At 41.8% G+C, this 23,042-nt stretch overlaps 1 protein-coding gene across 6 annotated transcripts in view; it reads left to right on the top strand.

Moving 5' to 3' along the window:
- The window catches only part of FAM126A (family with sequence similarity 126 member A), a 162,340-nt gene that overhangs the window by 120,710 nt on the left and 18,588 nt on the right, over window positions 1-23,042 (top strand). For all 6 annotated transcript variants that reach the window (XM_040433670.1, XM_040433672.1, XM_040433676.1 and 3 more), the window contains 5 exons: window positions 3,022-3,137; window positions 6,242-6,337; window positions 9,752-9,868; window positions 19,210-19,297; window positions 19,488-19,647. In XM_040433670.1, the coding sequence (XP_040289604.1) occupies window positions 3,022-3,137; window positions 6,242-6,337; window positions 9,752-9,868; window positions 19,210-19,297; window positions 19,488-19,647 (577 nt within the window). The remainder of the gene's footprint in view (window positions 1-3,021; window positions 3,138-6,241; window positions 6,338-9,751; window positions 9,869-19,209; window positions 19,298-19,487; window positions 19,648-23,042) is intronic.

Raw genomic sequence — 23,042 nt, forward strand, 5'->3', positions numbered from 1 at the left:
ATACCTAATATGTCTGTTTTTTTTATTTTTCTATTTTTTTTACAATTTTATATGTCTCTTTTTATGGGAAAGAGGCATTTTTTTTATTAAAACTTTAAAAAATTATCGTTAAAAACACTTTTTTTTTTCCACTTATTATTTTTTAATTTTTTTGTCCCAGTATGCGACTTCAACATTACAGGGTCTGATCCCTGTTTTAATGCAGCACAATACATCTGTAATACACTGATAGTTTGCCTATGAGACCCAGCCTGGGCCTCATTGGCCTCCGTACATGCCGGGCCCAAGGCCTTGGAATGGTTTGGGGCTTCCATGGCAACCATTAGGTCCCCGTCACCGCAGCGCGGGGACTCGATGGCTAAGGAGAGGGAGCGCAAACCTCCCAAATGCCGCGGTCAGCGCTGACCGCGGCATATGAGGGGTTATCACCAATGCTGGTGGATGCCTGCTGATCGCGGCACCGCACGTGGGGGAACAGAAGGACCGCAGGACGAGAATGCTAGTCCTGTGGCGCAAAGTATTGGCCCTTAAGGACGCGCATTCTCGTCCTGGGTCGTTAAGGCATTAATGGAACAGTAAGAAGAAAACCTCTCCTGTGTCCACACCACAAAATTCAGCTTTAGAAGTTTGCAAAAGAACATCTAAGGCGTAAAATGAAAGTTTTACCATGGCCCTCACAGTCCCCTAATCTGAACATCATTGAAAATCTGTGAATAAACCTGAAAAGAGCAATGCATTCAAGAAGGTCCAGGAATCTCAGAGAACTGGAAAACTTTAAGGGTATGTCCGGGTTTAGCTTTGAACCCGGACAACCCCTTTAACTATTGAAACCTGAGTGTGACAGAACCTTCCATTCTTGGCCTAAATGTAAATCCATAAAATCCATTACAAATTCACAGCGTTAGTATTCAGATCTCTGCCTTTGCATCGGGTTGGTATGTAACCAAATTGTTGGTCGTACAATGTTGACAAGCAGGTGTTGTATTAGACATGTTAAAGGGGTTGTGCAGCCAGTAGATATTGATGCCCGATCCTCAGGATAGGTCATCCGTATCTGATCGGCGTGGGTCTGACACCTGGGACCCCCGCCGATCAGCTGTTTGAAGAGAAGGTGACACTGCTCCCTGTTGGTTACATTATGCGTCGTCTCCCTTTCAGCGGTGGCGTAGTGTTATTACAAGTACTCGTTGCATTCAAGTGACTGGAGCGAGTACTTACAATTACACGGCACTTCTGAGAAGACAGGCGGTGTAAGAGGAAGTAACACAGGCATGAAGCGCCTCCTCCTCTTCAAACAGCTGATCGGTGGTGTTGCCGCCTGCCAGACCCCCACCCATCAGGTATTGATGACCTATCCTGAGGATAGGTCATTGATATAAACTGCCTCCACAACCCCTTCAAGGGAGAGCTTTCTTACAGTTGCTCATACTTGCACTATGCATCTATTCATTCAGGAGGATAGTTTTATGTTGTGATCTATGATTTTGTATGTGTATTCTGTGCTGTTTGGGGATTTATTCTCCTTGGAGTTATTAAAGGATTTTTTCTATTCAAAATGCAGTAGCTGTAATGTTAAGCAGCTTATCTGGTCATATCAGGCAAACTATATATTCCATTAGTCCAGATTGCTGGAGATATCAGGGAGTCACTAGACTTCATTTTAGGTTATTAACTTATAACACAAAGACTGAATTAAGCACAGGTGCAGCGATAACGTACAGTGCAGATTATATCTGAGAGTATTCTGAAAGAAACAGGTTTTTTCCCTCATATATAAAACACTTTGCATTAAAAAATATGAAGTACAGCATAAACGGAAAATGCAAATGTGATCGCACACTACATCCAGCACTCTGCCCTCCATGCTGGATGAGACATTGGTTTATATTTTGGCCAAAGCATAGTAAGCCACTCACCGCGTCAAGGCTGTCTCATGAGTGGTCCCTAACTCTTGTTCCTACCTGTTCATGGGCCATGACAGCCACATAAAATCCAGGGACAGCATGAAGTACAGCATGGTGTGAAAGCTGCGAGGCTTTGTATGTGGAGTTGTCAGGCTGATCATCCATAGTCTATCTGCACTAATTCAGATCTTTAGCTCCAGACCCAATTGATGCTGACATAAGGGCAGAGATGGGGCAACAAGCCCTGGCATTACTCAAACAGTGAATGGGACAAAGCTGCAGTACTTTAAAGGTACAGCATTGTGCAGACCGATGGAGGTCCTCCCAAAGAGGTGATTGGCAGCGCTGCTGAGAGTTAGAACCACACAAATTTAATATTGATTTCCTAAGCCATCAGTCTTTGATAACCCGTTTGATTTATGGATATATCCTTTTTATAGCGGCATTTTTCTTATAAAAATAAAGTGCTTGATGTCTGCAACCACCACTAGAGGGAGCTAAGCCTGCTGCATATGTTCATACTTTAAATACAATGATTCTTTGATATGCACTGAGCTCCCTTGCTCCCTCTAGAGGAAGCTGCCAGGATGTGAGATTTTACAGAGGATGTGTCACTACTTGTGGACAATTCTGAAGAAGTTATTCTGATGACTGTATGTTGTGCCATTCCTCAGTTATCCCTGCTAGAAGTTTAGTAATAAGGTTACAACTGGGTGCTACCATTTGGGGTTCATCCCTGCACAGCCTGACATTGTCCAATCTGTGCTGCCAGTGTCAGATTGTGTGGGGACTCACCCCACCCAACATCCAGAAGGACCTTTATTCATAAACTTCTAGCAGGAAGAACATGGAATCATAAGATTAGATGCGACAGAATTATTACATTGAGAATGCAATTATTTACTAAATTGGACATTTCAGGAGAGGGGACTGGTCCTCTTTATACTTACAGCTATACCGTTGATCAGAAAACCAAGCTTTGACTTCTGTAACGCTTTATTGAGAAATGGCACATCATTCTAGAGCCTACATTGACATGGTGATAAACGGCAGCCATTCACTTCACTTTATGAATTTGTTTGGTAGTAAACAACCTAAATCTGTGTTTTGTCCTTAGCCCTCCACTATAGGGTCCATGGCACTCACTGAAGGAGCATTATCCCAGCACGGGCTCGCCAGAGTGGTGTACAGTGGGCCTCATCCACAAAGGGAGATGTTAACTGCTCAGAACAGGTAAAGGTAGTGAATGCATTGTGCACTGGTTGTGATCATGTCCTAGTGGCACCATACTAAGGCATGCCAAGTTTACTCTTGATTGCCTCTATGAGAGCTTTTCATATGACATGCTTGGAAATGAGGATCTATTCAGACCTAGCGATGCAGGTGACGGCCTTGAATTAGGAGCGCTCTCAAGAGACCTCAGGCTGGGTAAGGAAAGGTCATTTAATACCTACTGTAGTGCTAAAGGCTATAATATGGCACCTCATGGAGCCGAATATGGACCTGAGCAAAAAGAGGTGTCTTCATATCTGACTTGCTAAGGTCAACCGGAAACCTAGTCATCACGATTTGTCTTAGTTATAGGCATGAAGGTTACGTTGGTGACGTCTGTGATCTGGAGTCCAGATTCTGGACCATCATTGATTTTTAGAACAAAGTGAGCCATAGAAGTCTAAGACCTCGCTCCATTACTACTGATCATCTTACACAATGTTCTAAGAAAAGGGCTATTGATTTCTATGGACTCTTGCTTAATATGCTTTTGCAAGTAATCTAAATCTCTGAGCAGTGCCAAAGGGGGCCCTTTCACACATGAGATTAATCCAATGCAACCTTCTCCCATGCATCAAGATCATTCTGATCAAATTTCTCTTGTGTCATAGAATGGTAAAAAAAAAGAATTGTTATTCTCCATCTGGGGCCACTTACTAACCCCCCTCCTATCTGCCATATATGACGCGCCTTCATCATACTGTTAAATGTTCCTTTTTTCTACCTCAGTTATACGATCAATACAACATATTCTCTTTGAAATTAAATGAACTCGACTGGAACGCGGCTCTAAAGACTTTCCTGTCTTTTGTTGCATCTACACAGTTAATAATTAAAATGTGCTTTTATAATTACACTAAATGGTTCTGAGCAGTAGGAAATCCTGGTTTCCTTTGGGGTGGAAATGCGAAATGTCTTTCGCTGGGTTTTCTTTCTCATCTCAGCAGAGCAGCACTTCTTCATGTCTGTGTCAGCACATTGCAGCAGGGCAGTTATCAAAGGCAATTTTAATCTGCATTTATACGCCATCATTATGGAAACAGAACACTTCAGACAACAAAAGCAATTCATCTCTTGTCTAGCATTGTATGCTGAAACCCCATTATTTGTGTACTGTTTATAGGGAAGGATAATCTTACAGTTCTTTCATCAGAGGCATAAATCAGAGCTACTTTGTCATTATGGTTTTATACAGCACAACGAAAGGTGCAACAGGAAAAATGGGATTGACATGCTGAAGGTTAACCTAACCAACATTCAACCAAATCTGCATGGAGTCTGCATGTTATGCCTCAGATGTGTGTTTCTTCTAGTTTAAAGGCTATGTACACCTTTGGGGGCAATTTTATTTTATTATTGTATTGTACTCCTCCTTTTGAGATAAAATTGGTCTTTATTCAAAATTTAGAACCCTTTGCTCTGTACTGCCTTGAGATTCTCTTGTAGCATGCTGTCTGTTTCACTCTGTTCAGTCAGGCGGCTCTGCTGACTGCTTTATATCCCCTTTGCATATTCCTTTTCCATGGATCATTGCAAATAAGTCTCCATACAGGACTAGTCTCTTTGAAGAGTCACTGTACTTTTACACAATTTCATGTAATAGAGAATGGTGTAAATAGCAAATTTCTTAATCGCTTAATTAAAAAAATCTGCCTGAAAAAAAGCTATAAAGTCACATCCGCTACGGGTCTCACTTCCACCTAATTTGCAGACCACTGCCTGTTGTCTAAGATCCTTCCTTAGTAATAGACAGCAGAGAGGAAGTGGGGGGGGGGTGGGGGGCATGTCAGAGCTAGCTGAGATCCTTAGACTGATTAAAGAACTGCTTCTGAATTCACAGGAGCCTCCTGCCATTCTGTAATTGTGATTTATCCCTCCCTATCTGGTTTGTAAACTCCGGAGCTGAAAACTCACATAGTTGGAAAGTAAGGGAAAGGATGTCACAGCAGTACAGTTCTAGAAGATTTCACAGAAGGGATTTTGCCCCTGCTTCTGAGTGAAATGCATCTAGCTCTGCGACTGAAACAGGCAGTAATATGGCTGAAAAAGACATTGGGGAGGCCCAAAAAAGACACATTACTTAAGTTATTATTGTACAAAGAAGCACAGCCATTATGCAGACTTTTCTTTTTTAAACTCTAGTATGATTTAAGCAGATTGAGCACCCTGCCTAACCTGTTCTCTCAGAAGTTAAGCCGCAGCCAGAGGTGTTTGACTGCAGCTTTCTCCTCCCTCCCCATTCAAAACACATATACGCTTTGAACTGCTTTTTGAAGGTGTACACACATAGAATGCATGGGTACAATCTAAATACCATGTAAATTAGGCTAAATCTGGATTTCCTCTGGTTATGCCAGTGTCCTGCCACAGTTTGGTTGATTAGTTGGCTATGACTTTGAGGGTGCATGTATGGTGTATCAGATTTGTAAAACCTGTGGTATATCACCCGTGGGTGATGTGGGACAGAAAGCGCTGGAGTACACAGTCAAGACAACTAATCCTTTAAATTGGCAATATCAGTCAGTGCCAGCCTGAGTAACTGGGCGGCTGGCTCTGAAAGTGAGTGCTGTGAGGGTCAGTTTATATAGTTATTGGCATTTAGACATATAAGAAGCAAGACTAGTTTTAATAGTAATGTTGCTGTAACTACCTTATTATTCATCCAGAATGGTCCTTTAGTTGATGGTCCGATGTGGCATTCACTGTGGGTGGGTTGCCGTAGTATTCTTCTAGTGATGCTGTTCTTTTAAATCGCGGCGTCCTCCTGGCTCACCTACCAGCAGCAGCGCGGCCCCGGCCGGAAGCACGCGCAGCGCGAGGGAGCTTGTTGGTCTGTTGCCCGGGAAACCGCTTGCGGTGACGTCACCGTTCAGAGTACAGGGGCCTCCGTAGGACAAAAAGCTACCTTTGTAAAACCTGTCTGAGATAGAAACCAATGTGCGCCATTGGAATACGTTCATACTAAATATACATGGATATAAATAACTGGCTTGAAATATGTATTTCAGTGACTGTTTTTCATGAAATGTCTGTAGTGACGCGGTATTGTATCTGTGTTCCTCTAGATTTGAAGTGCTGTCGTTCCTCTTGTTATGCTATAATTCTGCCTTAAACTTCATGCCAGCACCTTCCCTCCGATCCCTGTGTCATATGTCCTCAAGGTAAGATTGAACATCTATTTATTGTGTGCCTTCATATACGATAATGATTCCTAAATGTCTTTTATTCAGTTACTACCTTTATAAATTGGACTTCACGGTAATTTTTCACTCTATGCCACCGTCATCCTCATGCCGTATATTTATTGCACAGTGCAAGAACTGCTCCCCCCCTGTGCAGTAAGTGTACAGTACGTAGCGGTGTTGGAAGGGGTTAAGAAAAAATTGAAGACTAACACATAAGGAAAATAAATTATTTCCAGTAATAAATACAATATCTTCATCTTGCACGAACTTCACATCTTTCAGAATAGCCTCCAAGCTATGCCTGTAAAACATGTAGGCAACCAACTGTGAGCATTGAGCCTTGACTCATGTTCTTGCAAACCCTATGCAAAACAGTGTATTGTGTGATAGGCTGCTGTTGAGATCAATTTGGTCTCTGAGAAATTTAATTTTTGATAGGTCCTTTTTGCTCCTATATACTATTGTAAAAGGGCCCAATCTGTGATCATGTTACCTTATGTACACACAAACCCTGTTGCGATCGTATTTACAGTATATAGGGATTGGTTCAAACCTCATCCGCTCCTGTGCTGCTGCTTTTATCTTCTCGGCATTCCTTGGCTTGAGTGACTGCAGATGGCGACATGCCCATATAAACATACATGACTGCTGCAGTCAACCACTGGCCTCAGTTGTCTCGTTCTGTATATTGCTGATGCCAATGATTGGCTGCAGCCATGAATTGCCCATATACCGCACATGACTGCTGCCATCACGGCTGCAGCGATGGGGAGGAGCTGCAATACTGGAGCAGTTTTGAACCAGTGTTTAAAATGTATTTTATTGTTTTAACACCTTCCCATTTTTGAACTTTTCTTTTTTTATTTTTAACTCTGACAACGTCTTTACTCCAATTTATATACAGATTTCTACAAATCAATAGTACAAGCAAAGATAAAAAACTGTAATATATCTTATTACAGAAAGTGCCTCTTTCTCCACTTATCAGATTCATTGAATCAAGCCAGCAAAGGAGGCCATATGGACAATCACAATACATTGCTAATTGCTTTGTACTAACTACAATTCTCTACATGATAAATGCCATTTGCTAAGGTGAGACAACCCCTTTAAGACATCACACAAAAATTACAGAAGCGATTTGCACAATACATATTTATGTGCTGAGTTTTAGAAATATTTATTGACTGACCCACAAAAAGTATCTGTCAGTATACCCTTTGCAGTGGACTCTGCATTTCCACATCGATATATACAAATATGCAAAATAAATGGTTTCAGTGTCTTGTACTGTATGCCGCTGAAGCCAGTGATTGGCTGCAGCAGGCACATGCCGTATACAGCTGTGTCACCGCAGCAGCCTGTAAACAGTAACCAGAGAAGGATCGGAGCTACGGAGCTGGAGAAGATGGGCAACTAAGGGGAAGATTTATCATCTCCCTTGCGCCAGTAAAGTGGCTATAAAAAGTTGCAAGCTGTGTGTTTGTGACTTTTTTAAACTCTTTGGGAGAAAAAGGGGATGGGGAAAGGGGCATGACCAACTGGAGATACATTTACACCAGTTTTTTGGTGCAAATGAAGCCAGAAATGTACGGCAGATTCCTGTTTAGGCGCACGGGCTGCCGGAGGATGCACCTAATTTATGAGGCCTGCGCTTCATTTGAAATTTAGGTGCATTCTCTAGCATTGCAAGGGATATCAAAACCAGCGCAAAAAGCATCGGTCTTGATAAATCTCCTCCCAAGGCCTCATGCACACGACCGTTGCGTGTTACCGGACGGAACGGTCGGCCCCTAATAGGACTGTCCTATCCTTGTCTGTTATGCGGACAATAATAGGACGTGTTCTATTGCGGAATAGCTATCCGGACATACAGACACAGAATGCACACTGAGTCATTTCTGTTCCTTTTGAGGCCCCATTGAAGTGAATGGTTCCACATACGGACTGCAAAAAACCCCGGAATGGATAAAGCAAAAAAATAGGTTTGTGTGCATGAGCCCTAAGTCTTTTGTTTTATCCTGTTCGGGAGCACTGGGGGAGTCTTTTTATAATTCCACAACAGAAAACCAATCGTATCAATTCTTTTTAATGTAAGTATCATTTCGGAATGAGTAAGAATCCAGGCAGTATCCGCAATATTTTCTAGCGCTTCCAAAATGAACAAAATACATTTTATTCTTAAAGCTTTCTGCCCTCAAGCACTGGTTTACATTGTAAATGCCATAGTGGAAATGAGCAGCGCTGCTGAACGATTGCCGACTGGAGTGTATTGATCACTTAACTAATTAAGTGTGGAGTCAGTCAATAGTACTGGCCGGACTCCATCCCAATCATCTCTGCACGACATGTATTAATATAGTAGCTAATGGACAGAACGGTGCTTGAAAAAGTGCCAGCTCAGTTTAATTTTCTGTGTGACTGAGCAAAATAACAGCCTTGTTCAGGAAATGGCGCGATGTGCGCACAGATATGGCCAGCGGCCTCTAACTGCCTTATCTTTTTGGACAGTGTTTCAGGTATTTGACTGGTTTTACCGTTTTCTGCTCATAGCTTTAGTAAGCTGTAACTTTGTGGACTGTGCCACCTGCATGCCGTGGCAGTATATGAATAATGTAAATGTGTGATTGCCGATTAAAGGGAATGTGCAGTGCTACAGTATTGATGAACTGTCCTCGGGATAGGTTATCAATATCAGATCGGCAGGGGAGAGACTCTTTGGACACCCGCAGAGCAGCTGTTTGAAGGGAGCCGCCATGGGTGAGCGCAGCCAAGCACAGCGCCGTACATTGTATAATGGCTTTGCTTGGTATTGCAGCTCAGCCCCATTTACTTCAGTGGGGCTGAGCCGTAACTAGGCCATGTGACCAATGTACGGTGACGTCACGTGGCCTAGGAAGAGGCTGCGGTGCTCATGGAGCATCGGTTTCTTCTCACAACTGATCGGCAGTGGTCCCAGGTGTCAGACCTCCGACAAACTGTTCTTGAAGACCTATCCAGAGGATAGGTCCTCCATATAAATTACCGGATAACCCCTTTAAAGAGTTAAGAGGATGCGGCACAAGCACCGCCACCCCTTTAAACCGGAAAGGAGTCCTGAGAATCTGACCCCCACTGATCTGATATTGGCGACCTAACCTGAGGATAGAAAGTCAATAATGTAGCGGTGCACAACTCCTTTAAGAAAAATGTACAATGGCACAATGCCTTGTAGGACAAGCTCATCTGAATGCAATGATATCTGTCACTTAGCGATCCATTGCTTTATCCTAGAGAAAAGGTACGTTTAATCCATATGCTAATGAACTGAGGCCAGACCTAAGCCACTCTGTGCACCCTTGCTCCTCCTGCTTCCCTCTACCCTCATTTCTTATTGATCTTGTTTTTCAGGCTCTGTATATGTGGATATCCTCGGCAACATGCAAGAAAATACCTAGGTGTCAAGAACCGAATCCCAGTGTCCTCGGAGTTTATGGTGCAGCTCCTGACTGGCATTTACTACTCATTGTAAGATTTGATCCGTTTTCTTGGATGCTGTGTGCAACCGTTCTGTTTCCTACCAAGTGCCAGCTCAGAATTTGTATACAGTGTGGGGGTCATTTACTAAAGACTGGTGTTTCACACACCAGTCTTAGTAAAAACCCCGCAGGCGGGAGGTCCAACCAACTTATTAAGAATCGTAGGCGTCCACGTAAATTTGGTGCTTCTTCCACTGTCCATGCACCAGTACTGAAATCTGCTCCAACCAGTTGCTGGAGTAGATTTCCGCTGTAATGTGCTCCAGTTTTCGGACGCACATACTGTTCAATTAATTGGGCCACGGAGTGCCCACCTTCTCTCGTCAATAGCACGCTCACTTTTTGGGAAAGTGGGGAAGGTAGTCGGGAAAAAGCTAAAAAGTAGAACATTTTGTCGAAAATCAACACTTGTGACAAAATCTGCGACTTTTCAACACCAGAAAAGTAATGCAAGTAAATGACCCCCCTATGTGCCTATAGCTTAACTGGCATCTGAATATTATATAAGATAATACTTGTTTTCATGTGGCTCCTACAGATCGTTTGCTGTTTGGATATTATTAGATAGATGTAGCTGTGGGCGTAGTGTGCTAGTATTTTATTTTTTTTTGCCTTCTTTATGTTTTTCCAAATTAGCTACTGAAGTTGGGAAGATATATTGAGAATGACATTTAACAGGATTATGTCAGCATAGCATTTATTTTCATAGTAGTGCTCACTTTCTGTGTCATCGATAAGCCTGCATTGCTGAGCGTTCGCAGTCAATTATCAGTCATCATGCAAATGTAAATCAATTGTTTGGACATACATGAAACGTCTCAATAAGCTTCTGTGTCTTCAAGTTTCAGACACTCGCTGCACACGCTCGACTTACTGCTGGTCTTGCTTAGAGCCAGTTTAGGTGGAGCACATGCACAGTGAGCGCCGCTGTGGTTCCACCGCAGGGAATGCAGCCATGTGATCTGAATCTTATTCATGGACCAACAAAGAGGGCCACCATAATTAGGATAGAAATAGAATTGCCTTGTAAGAAACAAGCATTTTTAATGAGTGTAAATTAATAAAATTGTAAAATACAGTGTTCTACTGCTTAAACCTAAAAGCAGTAGTAGCCCAACCCATTTTAAAGGCAGCCTGTCTGCAATTTTGACCATACTATACGGCTGACACCACTAGGTAGAAGCTGGAAATAGCTCGGCGAACATTATCATCAGGAGTAGTTTAAATAGGACGTTTTATTCTGCCCCTGTAAGAAAAGAAAAAAAAGCCTCAAAACTGTCTTCAGAAAGCAAGTGGCTTAAATGAGATGTCTGAGATGTTAATACTGATGACTTATCCTCTGGATAGGTCTTCATAATCTGATTGGTGGAGGTCTGACACCCGCTGATCAGCTGTTCGAGAAGGCAGAGGCGCTCGCAGTAGTGCCGCGGCCTTCTAGCGGTTTACTCTAGGCCAGTGACGACACGTTCATCGATCACGTGGCCTAGGAGCAGCTCAGCTCCATAGAAGTTAGTGTGGCTGAGTGTGGTACCAAGCACAGCTCCTATGTACGAAGTAATACGACCCTTTTCTTTTTTTAGGGGGTTTAATATATATGGATTGGCAGTACTGTGTCTTATGTGTGTCTGCAATTAGATTTAAGCAAGTCTTTGAAAATTCACTTTCCCTATTGGTAATAGGTAATTTTTTTTAGTTTTTATTTTGAAGACTTATTTCTCAATGTACAGTGCGACAATGGAGGCTGAAATCTTTAATATTAAAGATTTTCCACCTCCTTAGTTTTAGGCCTCCTGCACACGACCGTTGTGTGCACCCGTGGCCGTTGTGCCGTTTTCCGTTTTTTTTCGCAGACCCATTGACTTTTAATGGGTCCGTGGAAAAATCGGAAAATGCACCGTTTTGCAGCCGCATCCGTGATCCGTGTTTCCTGTCCGTCAAAAAAATATGACCTGTCCTATTTTTTTTGACGGACAACGGTTCACGGACCCATTCAAGTCAATGGGTCCATGAAAGAACACGTATGTGCATATCATAGCCCCCTATAAGAGATCAAGGGCTGCCAGGCAGCAGGGGGCAGACCCCCTCCCTCCCCAGTTTTAATTTCATTGGTGGCCAGTGCGGCCCCCCCTCCCTCTATTGTATTATTTTCATTGGTGGCACAGTAGAGCTTCAATATGCAACAAGAAGAAATGGGAGTGAGACCAAAAAAAATTTGAGCATTCAATTAATTGAAAATAACGATTAAACTGAAACAGGCTGTTTTTCAGCTGATCCAAATTTTAGGACCACATGGCTAAATCTGTGCAAAGATGTGGATTCATTGTCGTTTTCTGTCTGACACGTTGTGATGGCAAAGGCAAAAAAACTCTCCCTTTTTGAACGTGGTCGGGTTGGTTGTTGAACTGTATAAGCAGGGTCTCTCACAGTGCGCCATCGCTGCTGAGGTGGGACGCAGTAAGACAGTCATTTGGAATTTCTTAAATGATCCTGAGGGTTATGGAACAAAAAAGTCAAGTGGAAGACCCAAAAAAAATTCATCAGCACTGAGCCAGAGGATCCTATTGGCTGTCCGTCAAGACACTGGACGATCCTTGACCCAAATTAATGCCCTTACTGGTGCTGACTGCAGCCCCATAACCATCAGACGGCATCTGAGACTGAAGGGCTTCAAAAACAAAAAACGTCTTCAAAGACCTCGTCTCCTTGAATACCACAGAACTTCTCGTTTGGACTTTGCAAGAGAGCACCAAACATGGGACATTCAAAGGTGGAAGAAAGTTTTATTCTCTAATGAGAAAAAATTTAACCTTGATGGTCCTGATGGTTTCCAACGTAACTGGCATGACAAGCAGATCCCACCTTAGATGTTTTCTACGTGCCACAGTGGAGGGGGCGCCATAATGGTCTGGGGTGCTTTTTCCTTCAGTGGAACAATGGAGCTTCAGGAACTGCAGGGGCGTCAAATGGCCGCTGGCTATGTTCAGATGTTGCAGAGAGCATTCCTCATGACTGAGGGCCCTCGTCTGTGTGGTAACGACTGGGTTTTTCAAGAGGACAACGCTACAGTACACAATGCCCGCAGGACAAGGGACTTCTTCCAGGAGAATAACATCACTCTTTTGGCCCATCCTGCGTGTTCCCCTGATCTAAATCCAATTGAGAACCTTTGGGGATGGATGGCAAGGGAAGTTTACAAAAATGGACAACAGTTCCAGACAGTAGATGGCCTTCGTGCGGCTGTCTTCACCACTTGGAGAAATGTTCCCACTCACCTCATGGAAACGCTTGCTTCAAGCATGCCGAAACGAATTTTGGAAGTGATAAATAATAACGGCGGAGCTACTCATTACTGAGTTCATGTTTGGAAGTTGGATTTCTGTTTTGGGGGGGGGGGGGGGGGGGGTTTAGTTTTTTTTTTTTTTTTTTTTGGACGTGTGGTCCTTTAACGTTTGATCAGCTGAAAAACAGCCTGTTTCAGTTTATTCATTGTTTTCATTAAATTGAATGCTCAAAAAAGGTTTTGTCTCACTCCCATTTCTTGTTGCATGTTGAAGCTCTACTTGGAACCTTGTTAAGATCCAGCCATGCTAAATATGATTTTTTGCCATTTTTCAAGTGGTCTTAACCCCTTAAGGACTCAGCCCTATTTCACCTTAAGGACTTGGCCATTTTTTGCAAATCTGACCAGTGTCACTTTAAGTGCTGATAACTTTAAAACGCTTTGACTTATCCAGGCCGTTCTGAGATTGTTTTTTCGTCACATATTGTACTTCATGACACTGCTAAAATTGGGTCAAAAAAGTTTATTTTTTTGCATAAAAAAATACCATATTTACCAAAAAATTTGCAAATTTCAAAGTTTCAGTTTCTCTACTTCTGTAATACATAGTAATACCCCCAAAAATTGTGATGACTTTACATTCCCCATATGTCTACTTCATGTTTGTAGCATTTTGGGAATGATATTTTATTTTTTGGGGATGTTACAAGGCTTAGAAGTTTAGAAGCAAATCTTAAAATTTTTCAGAAATTTACAAAAACCCAATTTTTAGGGACCACTACAGGTCTGAAGTCACTTTGCGAGGCTTACATAATAGAAACCGCCCAAAAATGACCCCATTCTATAAACTACACCCCTCAAGGTATTCAAAACTGATTTTACAAACTTCGTTAACCCTTTAGGTGTTGCACAAGAGTTATTGGCAAATGGGGATGAAATTTGAGAATTTCATTTTTTTGCCTAATTTTCCATTTTAACCCATTTTTTCCACTAACAAAGCAAGGGTTAACAGCCAAACAAGACTGTATCTTTATTGCCCTGACTCTGCCGTTTACAGAAACACCCCATATGTGGCCGTATACTACTGTACGGGCACACAGTAGGGCGTAGAGGGAAAGGTGCGCCGTATGGTTTTTGGAAGCCAGATTTTGCTGGACTGGTTTTTTGACACCATGTCCCATTTGAAGCCCCCCTGATGCATCCCTAGAGTAGAAACTCCATAAAAGTGACCCCATCTAAGAAACTACACCCCTTAAGGTATTCAAAACTGATTTTACAAACTGTTAACCCTTTAGGTGTTGCACAAGATTTAATGGAAAATAGAGATACAATTTCAAAATTTCACTCTTTTGGCAGATTTTCCATTTTTTTCTAATTTTTTTTCCAGTTACAAAGCAAGGGTTAACAGCCAAACAAAACTCAATATTTATGGCCCTGATTCTGTAGTTTACAGAAACACCCCATATGTGGTCATAAACCGCTGTACGGGCACACGGCAGGGCGCAGAAGGAAAGGAATGCCATACGGTTTTTGGAAGGCAGTTTTTTCAGTTTTTGGGCGATTATCTTGGGTAGGGTATGATTTTTGCGGGATGAGATGACGGTTTGATTGGTACTATTTTGGCGTACATGCGACTTTTTTGATCACTTTTATTACCTTTTTTGGGAAGTAAGGTGGGCAAAATTTAAATTTTCTCATGGTTTTTATTTTTTATTTTTATGGCGTTCACCGTGCGGGGAAAGTAACATGACCGTTTTATAGATCAGGTCGTTACGGACGCGGCGATACCTAATATGTGTAGTGTAATTTTTTTATTTATTTTTTATTCAGTGATAAATGTGTTTTTTTTTTTTTAAATCTTTTTTCACTTTTTTTTTACTTTTTTTGACCCAGACCCACTTGGTTCTTGAAGATCCAGTGGGTCTGATGTCTGTATAATACAGTACAGTACAATATATATTGTACTGTACTGTATTTTACTTACACTTTGTCTGAACAGATCTCTGCCTTTAGCACAGATCTGTTCAGCACCATGGACAGCAGGATGCCTGAGACTGTGTCCTGTTGCCATGGGAACCTTCCCCGTCTGCTCAGTACTGGTCAGAACTTCGCAGACGGGGAAGGGTAAGGACGGGGCTGTCTGGGGGCTCTCTGCCTCTCCCATCGGGGGGGCTGCAAAGGCACAGCAGCCCCCTGATGGGAGAGGGAGGGAGCTCCCTGAGCTGTTAACCTTTTCCATACAGTGGTCCGTACGGACCGCTGTATGGAAAGGGTTAAACGGCTGACATCGCATCACCGATGTCAGCCGTTTATACCAGGGTGTCAGCAATGTGCTGGCACCCTGGTATACCCACTAGACGCCAACGATTATTCAAGGGGAGGCGGGCGGGCGATCGCGATCCCGCCTCCAGCACCGCCTGCGACAGCCCCCCTGCACCACCCGCCCACATAATATCATTCAGGGGTGCAGGGGGGGTTAATAAAACTTTATTTCGGGCATTTTAAGACCGCGGGGATCAGAATCTGCTAAAAGCGCAGCAAACCGCAGGTCTAAATTGACCTGCGGTTTTCTGCGATCGTCAAATGACCCCCCCGTGTTGTTACGGGGTGTCGGCTGAATGATTTCAGCCGGCATCCTGTTCCAATTAACCCCCGCGGCGCCGGAATCGCGAATTAAAGCCATGACGTACCGGTACGTCATGGGTCCTTAAGGATTCGGGACCCATGCTAAGTCCTTAAGGGGTTAAACTTTTGATCAGGACTATGTATGTATATATATATATATATATATATATATATATATATATATATATATATATATATATGAGTTTCTGTCTGTTCCGACGTATGTCTGTTCTTTATGCGCGACCAAACGACTGAACCGATATTCACCAAATTTGGCACACAGGTTCTCCAGGTTTCCATAACAACCCAGACGTTTTTCTTTACTGCTGTAGGTCCGCTTTAGGCTAGGGCTACAGGACGACAATAAGTCACACGACACATAGAGCACAACTACACTGCTACATGCATCCATCTTGGATGGATTTTTTGCGACTGTTGTGTCGCAGTCGCAGCATGTCACATCCCGCAGTGCGACACTATAGCCCATTATTATAAAAATTTTGAAACAAAATGTCGCGCAACACATGTCGTGTAGCCCTAGCATTAAGGGGGAAGGGCGCTGTGGAGGTTAATGTTAAATGGTCGGTCACTGTGGAGGTCACTGTTAAGAGGGCAGGGGCCTCTATTAAAGGGGCAACTGCTGTGGAGGTCACTGTTAGGGCAGCGGGGTACTGTGGAGGTCACTGTCAAGTGAGTAGGGTACTGTGAAACGCACTGTTAAAGGGGCGAGCTGCTGTGAAGGTCAAAGTTAAGGGGATAGGCTGCTGTGGAGGTCCCTTTTTAAAGTGGCGGGGCACTGTGGGGGGGGTCAGTGTTAAGGGGTGGGGAACTGTGGAGTTCACTGTTAAAGGGGCAGGGTGCTGTAGATGTCACTGTTATGGAGGATACTGTTGATAATTGTCAATATTTTTTAACTACGCACAAACATTAAATAAAATAGATGAAATATACCCGTGCGAAGCCGGGTCCTTCTGCTAGTGTTTTATAAAAGTGGTCGCTTTTTAATCGGGCGGACTGATTTCTGTATATTGATGGCAATCTGTTCCAGAATAACTGTTAATACCTCAGATTTTAGCTCATTGCTGTAACAACATGAAAAGTACAGTGCTCATAAAGAAAGTGCTGACTCCATGGCAACCAATGTGAACAGGTACCCACAGCCAGAGATGGCAGAGCCATTAGGAGATGAGCGGTTTTCAGTCCTACACCCACCTGTCTACTTATTTTTCATGGTAGCTAATCTAACCAAGGCCATGTGCAAGGGGGCGAAGAATTTATCGCGTTCGGTGTAAATTGTATCTCAGATCTGGTATAATGCAGAGAAACTTGAGTTAACCGTTTGATGCCATTGAGGGTTTTTTTTGTCTCCACATTAGGAAAATAAGGAATACAAGGAGTATATTTTGCATATTGTGATATTTTGCATATTAAAATGGTTTTCTGAGGTACTTTAACTGATGGCCTATCCTTTGGATAGGTCATCAGTGTCTGATCGGTGGGGATCTGACACCTGGGACCCCCGACGATCAACTGCTTGAGAAGGCACCGGTGCTCGCAGTAGCGTCCTTCTTGCAGCTTTGCCTAGGCCACGTGATGTCACGTTCTTCAGTCACATGGCCTAGGGGCAGCTCAGTCCCATAGAAGTGAATGAGGCTGAGCTGCAATACCAAGTACAGCCACTATACAGTGTACGGCACTGTGCTTGGTGAGCTGAAAGAAGGCTGCTGCGCCACTTGTGCCTGTGCCTTCTCAAACAGCTGATCTGTGGCGATCCAAGGTGTGAGACCCCCACCAATCAAATACTGATGACCTATCCAGAAGATAGGTCATCACTTTAAAAAATCTAAGAAAACACTTTTAACCACCTAACTGTTTTGCCTGAGCTTAGCTCGGGCTGTGGGAAAAGGACTTAACTGTTCTGCTGGAGCTGGGCTCGGGCAGAATTAGAAGGCTGGGCTGCTTTAGCTGCTGATATCTCCTGATTGGTAGCAGCTAGAAGCTGGCATTCTAGTCTTGCATACAAGAACAAAATGACAGCATTAGCCCAAAATAAGCAGGAGATATCACTGTTAGAAATCTAGTTGGGAATAAATGTGGTAAAACCTGCCAATGCTTTCACTTTGTTATATTGACTGCATTCTTATTTCTAACAGTGATATCTTCCCATGTAGTGAAGATAATGCTGTTCAGGTATTGTTTGAAAGCTTGGAATGCCGGCTTTCAAACATTACAAAGCCCATATATCTAGCTCCTACCAATCCAGAGATATGAGCAGATAAAACAGCTGCCCCCCTCTCTTTCAGTCTGTAAGAGGAGGGGGAGCACTTGCAGCGCTGACAGCCTGCAGAAGGAAAGGAAAAATACAGAATGTGTAGAAATGTGGTATTATCATCATTGCACTGACCCACATAATAAAGTTATGTTATTTATACCACACAGTGAATACCATAAATTCTACAAAATAATGTTAAAATAGATTTTATTTTATTTTATTTTCAGGGAGAAAGATAAACCGCAATCTACTACACTATATATACACCCCAAAATGGTTCCTTAATAAAAGCCTACAGCTAATCCCGCAAAATAAAGAGAGCATTTATAAGAAAAAATTTAAAAGTTATGACTGCTGGGACACAAAGGGGGGAAATATTATTGGTCCTTAAGGCTAAAATTAATTGTCACTAAAAATGCAATAGTGTCTCCCGAGTTGTGCGCCAACAAGATTTACTTCAGACACCGATTAAAAACTTCCAGTAAAAAAGTTTCATTTTTGGGAGTTTTTTTTCCAATTTTAATGTGACTAAGGGTACTTTCACACTTGCGTTATTCTTTTCCGGCATTGAGTTTATCTCCATCCAAAATTCTGGAACACTTGCCGTATCCGGCATTTTTCCTATTGAAATGCATTAATGCCGAGTGTTCCGGCAAAACTGATCAGTTTTTGCGGTCTGCGCATTCTCAGACCGCAAACAAATGTGAAAAAAATAAATGCCGGATCCGTTTTTCCGGATGACACCGGAGAGACGGATCCGGCAATTCAACGTATTTGTCATACGGATCAGGATCCTGCCATCAGTTTGCATATGTTTTGACGGATCTGGCGACGAACTGCCTGCCGGAATCCTCTGCCGCAGGTGTGAAAGTACCCTTAGGAGGTTAACCTCATCAATGAAAGCATATTTCCAGAGATATGGATTAAAATCTTTTTGGTGTATTTGCCCATTGGGAGCTATGAAATAAAGATGCCAGATATAGTGAATTCCAGGGCAATCTACTGTAAGAAAGAAAAGATGATGGATGAATTAGGATAACTGTGTGCCAGACCTGTATTTCTGTCAGTTCTCTTGGCACAAGTTATTTTATAATTGCAAATGACAGATTGCTTCTAGAATTCCTTGGCATTAACATGTTCATGTCCCTTTTAGCTACAATGGAGAGTGGGACGCAGCACGTAGAGCACTGGATGATGTTCTATACAGGGCACAGCTGGAACTATTCCCAGAGCCAATACTGGTAAGTGTATGGATTAAGGGATTACTCTTCTCATTGGAACACACGTTTAATCCCTAGTACCATTAGTTCTTCATGCCACCGACATCTCCATTAGCACCACCAGGTGCCCGATATTCTTGTTTTATAATTTGCGTATCGTATTCAATAACAATTCTGCTAATTTTCAGCATTGCTTTACCTCCCATCTCAGGTTGCCAATGCAATAAAGGCGTCATTACCACAAGGAGCTATTAAGGGAGCTAAGGAAGGCATTAAGTGTATCCAAGTTGAAATTGCCCCTACGTCATCAAGGATATCTAGGAATGCCGTGACCAGTTTGTCGATACGAGGTCATCGGTGGAAGAGGAATGGTGAGACTCTACGTTTCTATATAATTTTAGTTACGCATTTTTACGAGGGGTTGCTCAGGGTTCACACAAATGTTGAGAGATGAATACGAACATTTTCTTCATGGTATCAGTCAGACCTCTTTACTTTACTATAGAGAATTAAAATATCTGACATACTGCATAAAACCTTTTCGAGCTACCCTTTTTGATGACCGTATAGGATTATTTTCAGTTTAAAGAGTCACTGTACTTTCACACAATTTAATTCCATTTAATAGAGAATGCAGATTTCTAAATCACTTCACTTAAGGAATCTGCCTGCATCCACCTGAAAAAAAGTTGTAAAGTAATGGCCACTAGGTGTCTCGCTTCCACCTAAATTGCAGTCCACTGCCTGTTGTCAAGTTTGATCCGTCCATGGTAATAGACACAGAAGACTGCTCACAGGAAACAGGGGCATGTCAGAGCTAGCTGAGCTCCTGGGCCTGATAAAAGAACTACTTCTACACTGCTTCTGAACATAAAAGGAGCCTCCTGTGTGTCCGTAAGTTTGATTTTATCCCTCCTTATCTATTCTGTGAGCTATACAGCTGAAAACAAACATACTGGAAATTAAGAGAAATTATATCACAGCAGTACTGTACTGGAAGAAGGGAGATGCCTCCTGCTTCTGAGTGAAATTTATCTAGCTCTGCAGCTGAAACGAGGAATAATGTGGCTGAAAAAACATTAGGGAAGCTCAAGTTCCTTCACAGTTAGGACTGTACAAAGACGCGCAGCAATTATGCAAAATAATTTTTGAAAACTCAGGTACGCTTTAAACCATCACAGGAACATTAGCTTGGCGAGGACTTGGAGTTTTTTTGACCACCTCTGTTAGATGAAAGTCTGTCTCACTCATGGAGGACGAGGAAACTGGACTATTCATATATTGCATATAGCGTTGATAGATGCTTCATGTGAAGGAACTGATCTTTTAGTTGGAATTGATTGGCAGTATATATATATATATATATATATATATATATATATATATATATATATATATATATATATATAGAATATATTATTATTTGGATCAGTGTGGCTTGGGAAGACTTGAGGATAGTATAGTCTTCAACCAATAACCCTCTGGAGCCTTTGTCCATAGCATCCATATTTATATACTTCTTAACATGTTGGATTATCCCTGGTTGCTGCTAACAGCAACTATTCCACGTTTTTTCTACTCTGCGTTTTACACATTAGACCTATTATCTATAACACTATACATATCACTTGGAAAACACTTTTCACCACCAGCTGGTCGGTCAGTTGTATAAGCAGTGAAACCTATTTGGAAAAAACCCATTGATCATTGCAATTCAATATCTTCATAATGAAACTTCCCTTAGAGATGGCAGATGTTTCTTAGTAATCCTGCTCTGCAAAGAGGTGATGCTGCCACTCCTCTAATAGCCCTAATTTCCAAATATAGCCAACAAATTTATGCTTGAAGCAAAGGTCCAATATAGAGCATTTTGACTTTTACAAACATTTGACCTTTATTATTGCTACAATCATTGCTGAAAGGGCACCTAAAGCGATTCATTGTGGAAATTCATGTTCCTAAGTTGAAATTTAAGCAATGCTTACTGGCTGCAGTCTCCTTTAACCCCTTAAGGACCCTGCCATTTTTCACCTTAAGGACCTGGCCATTTTTTGCAAATCTGACATGTCACTTTATATGGTAATAACTTTGGAACGCTTTTACTTATCCAAGCCATTCTGAGATTGTTTTCTCGTCACACATTGTACTTCATGACAGTGGTAAATTTGATTCAAAAAATTTCATTTTTATTTATAAAAAAAATACCAAATTTACCAAAAATTTTGAAAAATTCATAATTTTCTAAATTTCTATTTCTCTGCTTTTTAAAACAGATAGTAATACCTCCTAAAATAGTTTACTTTACATCTCCCATATGTCTACTTCTTGGTCACCTCTCTTACCAAGGCCCTTCTTCTCCGATTAGTTAGATTGGTGGGGTGGCCAGTTCTAGGAAGAGTCCTGGTTGTTTCCAACTTATTCCATTTAAGAATTATGGACACCACTGTGCTCTTGGGAACTTTGTGCAGCTGAATTTGTAGTACCCTTTCCCACATCTGTGCCTCTACACAATCCTGTCTGAGCTCTACAGGCAGGTCTTTCCTCCTCATGGCTTGGTTTCTTGCTCTGACATGTATTGTCAGCTGTGAGACCTTATATAGATGGGGTGTGTCTTTCCAAATCATGTCTAATCAACTGAATTTAGCATCGGTGGACTCCAGTCAAGGTGTAGAAGCATGATCAAGAGAAATTGGAGGCCTCCAGAGCTAAATTTGAAGCGTCATAGCAAAGGGTCTGAATACTTATGTCCATGTGAAATTTTAGTTTACCCTTTTATATTAAATTTGCTAATTTAATTCTGTTTTCACTTTCTCATTTTGATATTTTTATTTTAACACAAGGCCGGAACATAACAAAATGTGAAAGAGTCTGAACACTTTCCAAAAGTATTGCATAGCTTTGTGGTGAAAAGATTCAGCGAAACTTGTAATTTATACATTTAATTAAACCTCTGCTTTCTGAACTTAAAACCACCCCAATGCACAACTGTCAGTAACTGACAGCTATCTCTGTATACTCACAGAGAATGCCATCAATCACTGACAAAACAGCCCCATGTACAACTGAAGTCAGAAAGAACAGAGATTAACCACTTCAGCCCCCAGTGCTTAAACACCCTGAAAGACCAGGCCACTTTTTACACTTCTGACCTACACTACTTTCACCGTTTATTGCTCGGTCATGCAACTTACCACCCAAATGAATTTTACCTCCTTTTCTTCTCACTAATAGAGCTTTCATTTGGTGGTATTTCATTGCTGCTGACATTTTTACTTTTTTTGTTATTAATCGAAATTTAACGATTTTTTTGCAAAAAAATGACATTTTTCACTTTCAGTTGTAAAATTTTGCAAAAAAAAACGAAATCCATATAGAAATTTTGCTCTAAATTTATAGTTCTACATGTCTTTGATAAAAAAAAAATGTTTGGGTAAAAAAAAAATGGTTTGGGTAAAAGTTATAGCGTTTACAAACTATGGTACAAAAATGTGAATTTCCGCTTTTTGAAGCAGCTCTGACTTTCTGAGCACCTGTCATGTTTCCTGAGGTTCTACAATGCCCAGACAGTACAAACACCCCACAAATGACCCCATTTCTGAAAGTACACACCCTAAGGTATTCGCTGATGGGCATAGTAAGTTCATAGAATTTTTTATTTTTTGTCACAAGTTAGCGGAAAATTATGATTTTTTATTTTTATTTTTTTCTTACAAAGTCTCATATTCCACTAACTTGTGACAAAAAATAAAAAGTTCTATGAACTCAC

This window comes from Bufo bufo, chromosome 5 (genome assembly GCF_905171765.1).
Source record: "Bufo bufo chromosome 5, aBufBuf1.1, whole genome shotgun sequence".
Classification (NCBI taxonomy): domain Eukaryota; kingdom Metazoa; phylum Chordata; class Amphibia; order Anura; family Bufonidae; genus Bufo; species Bufo bufo.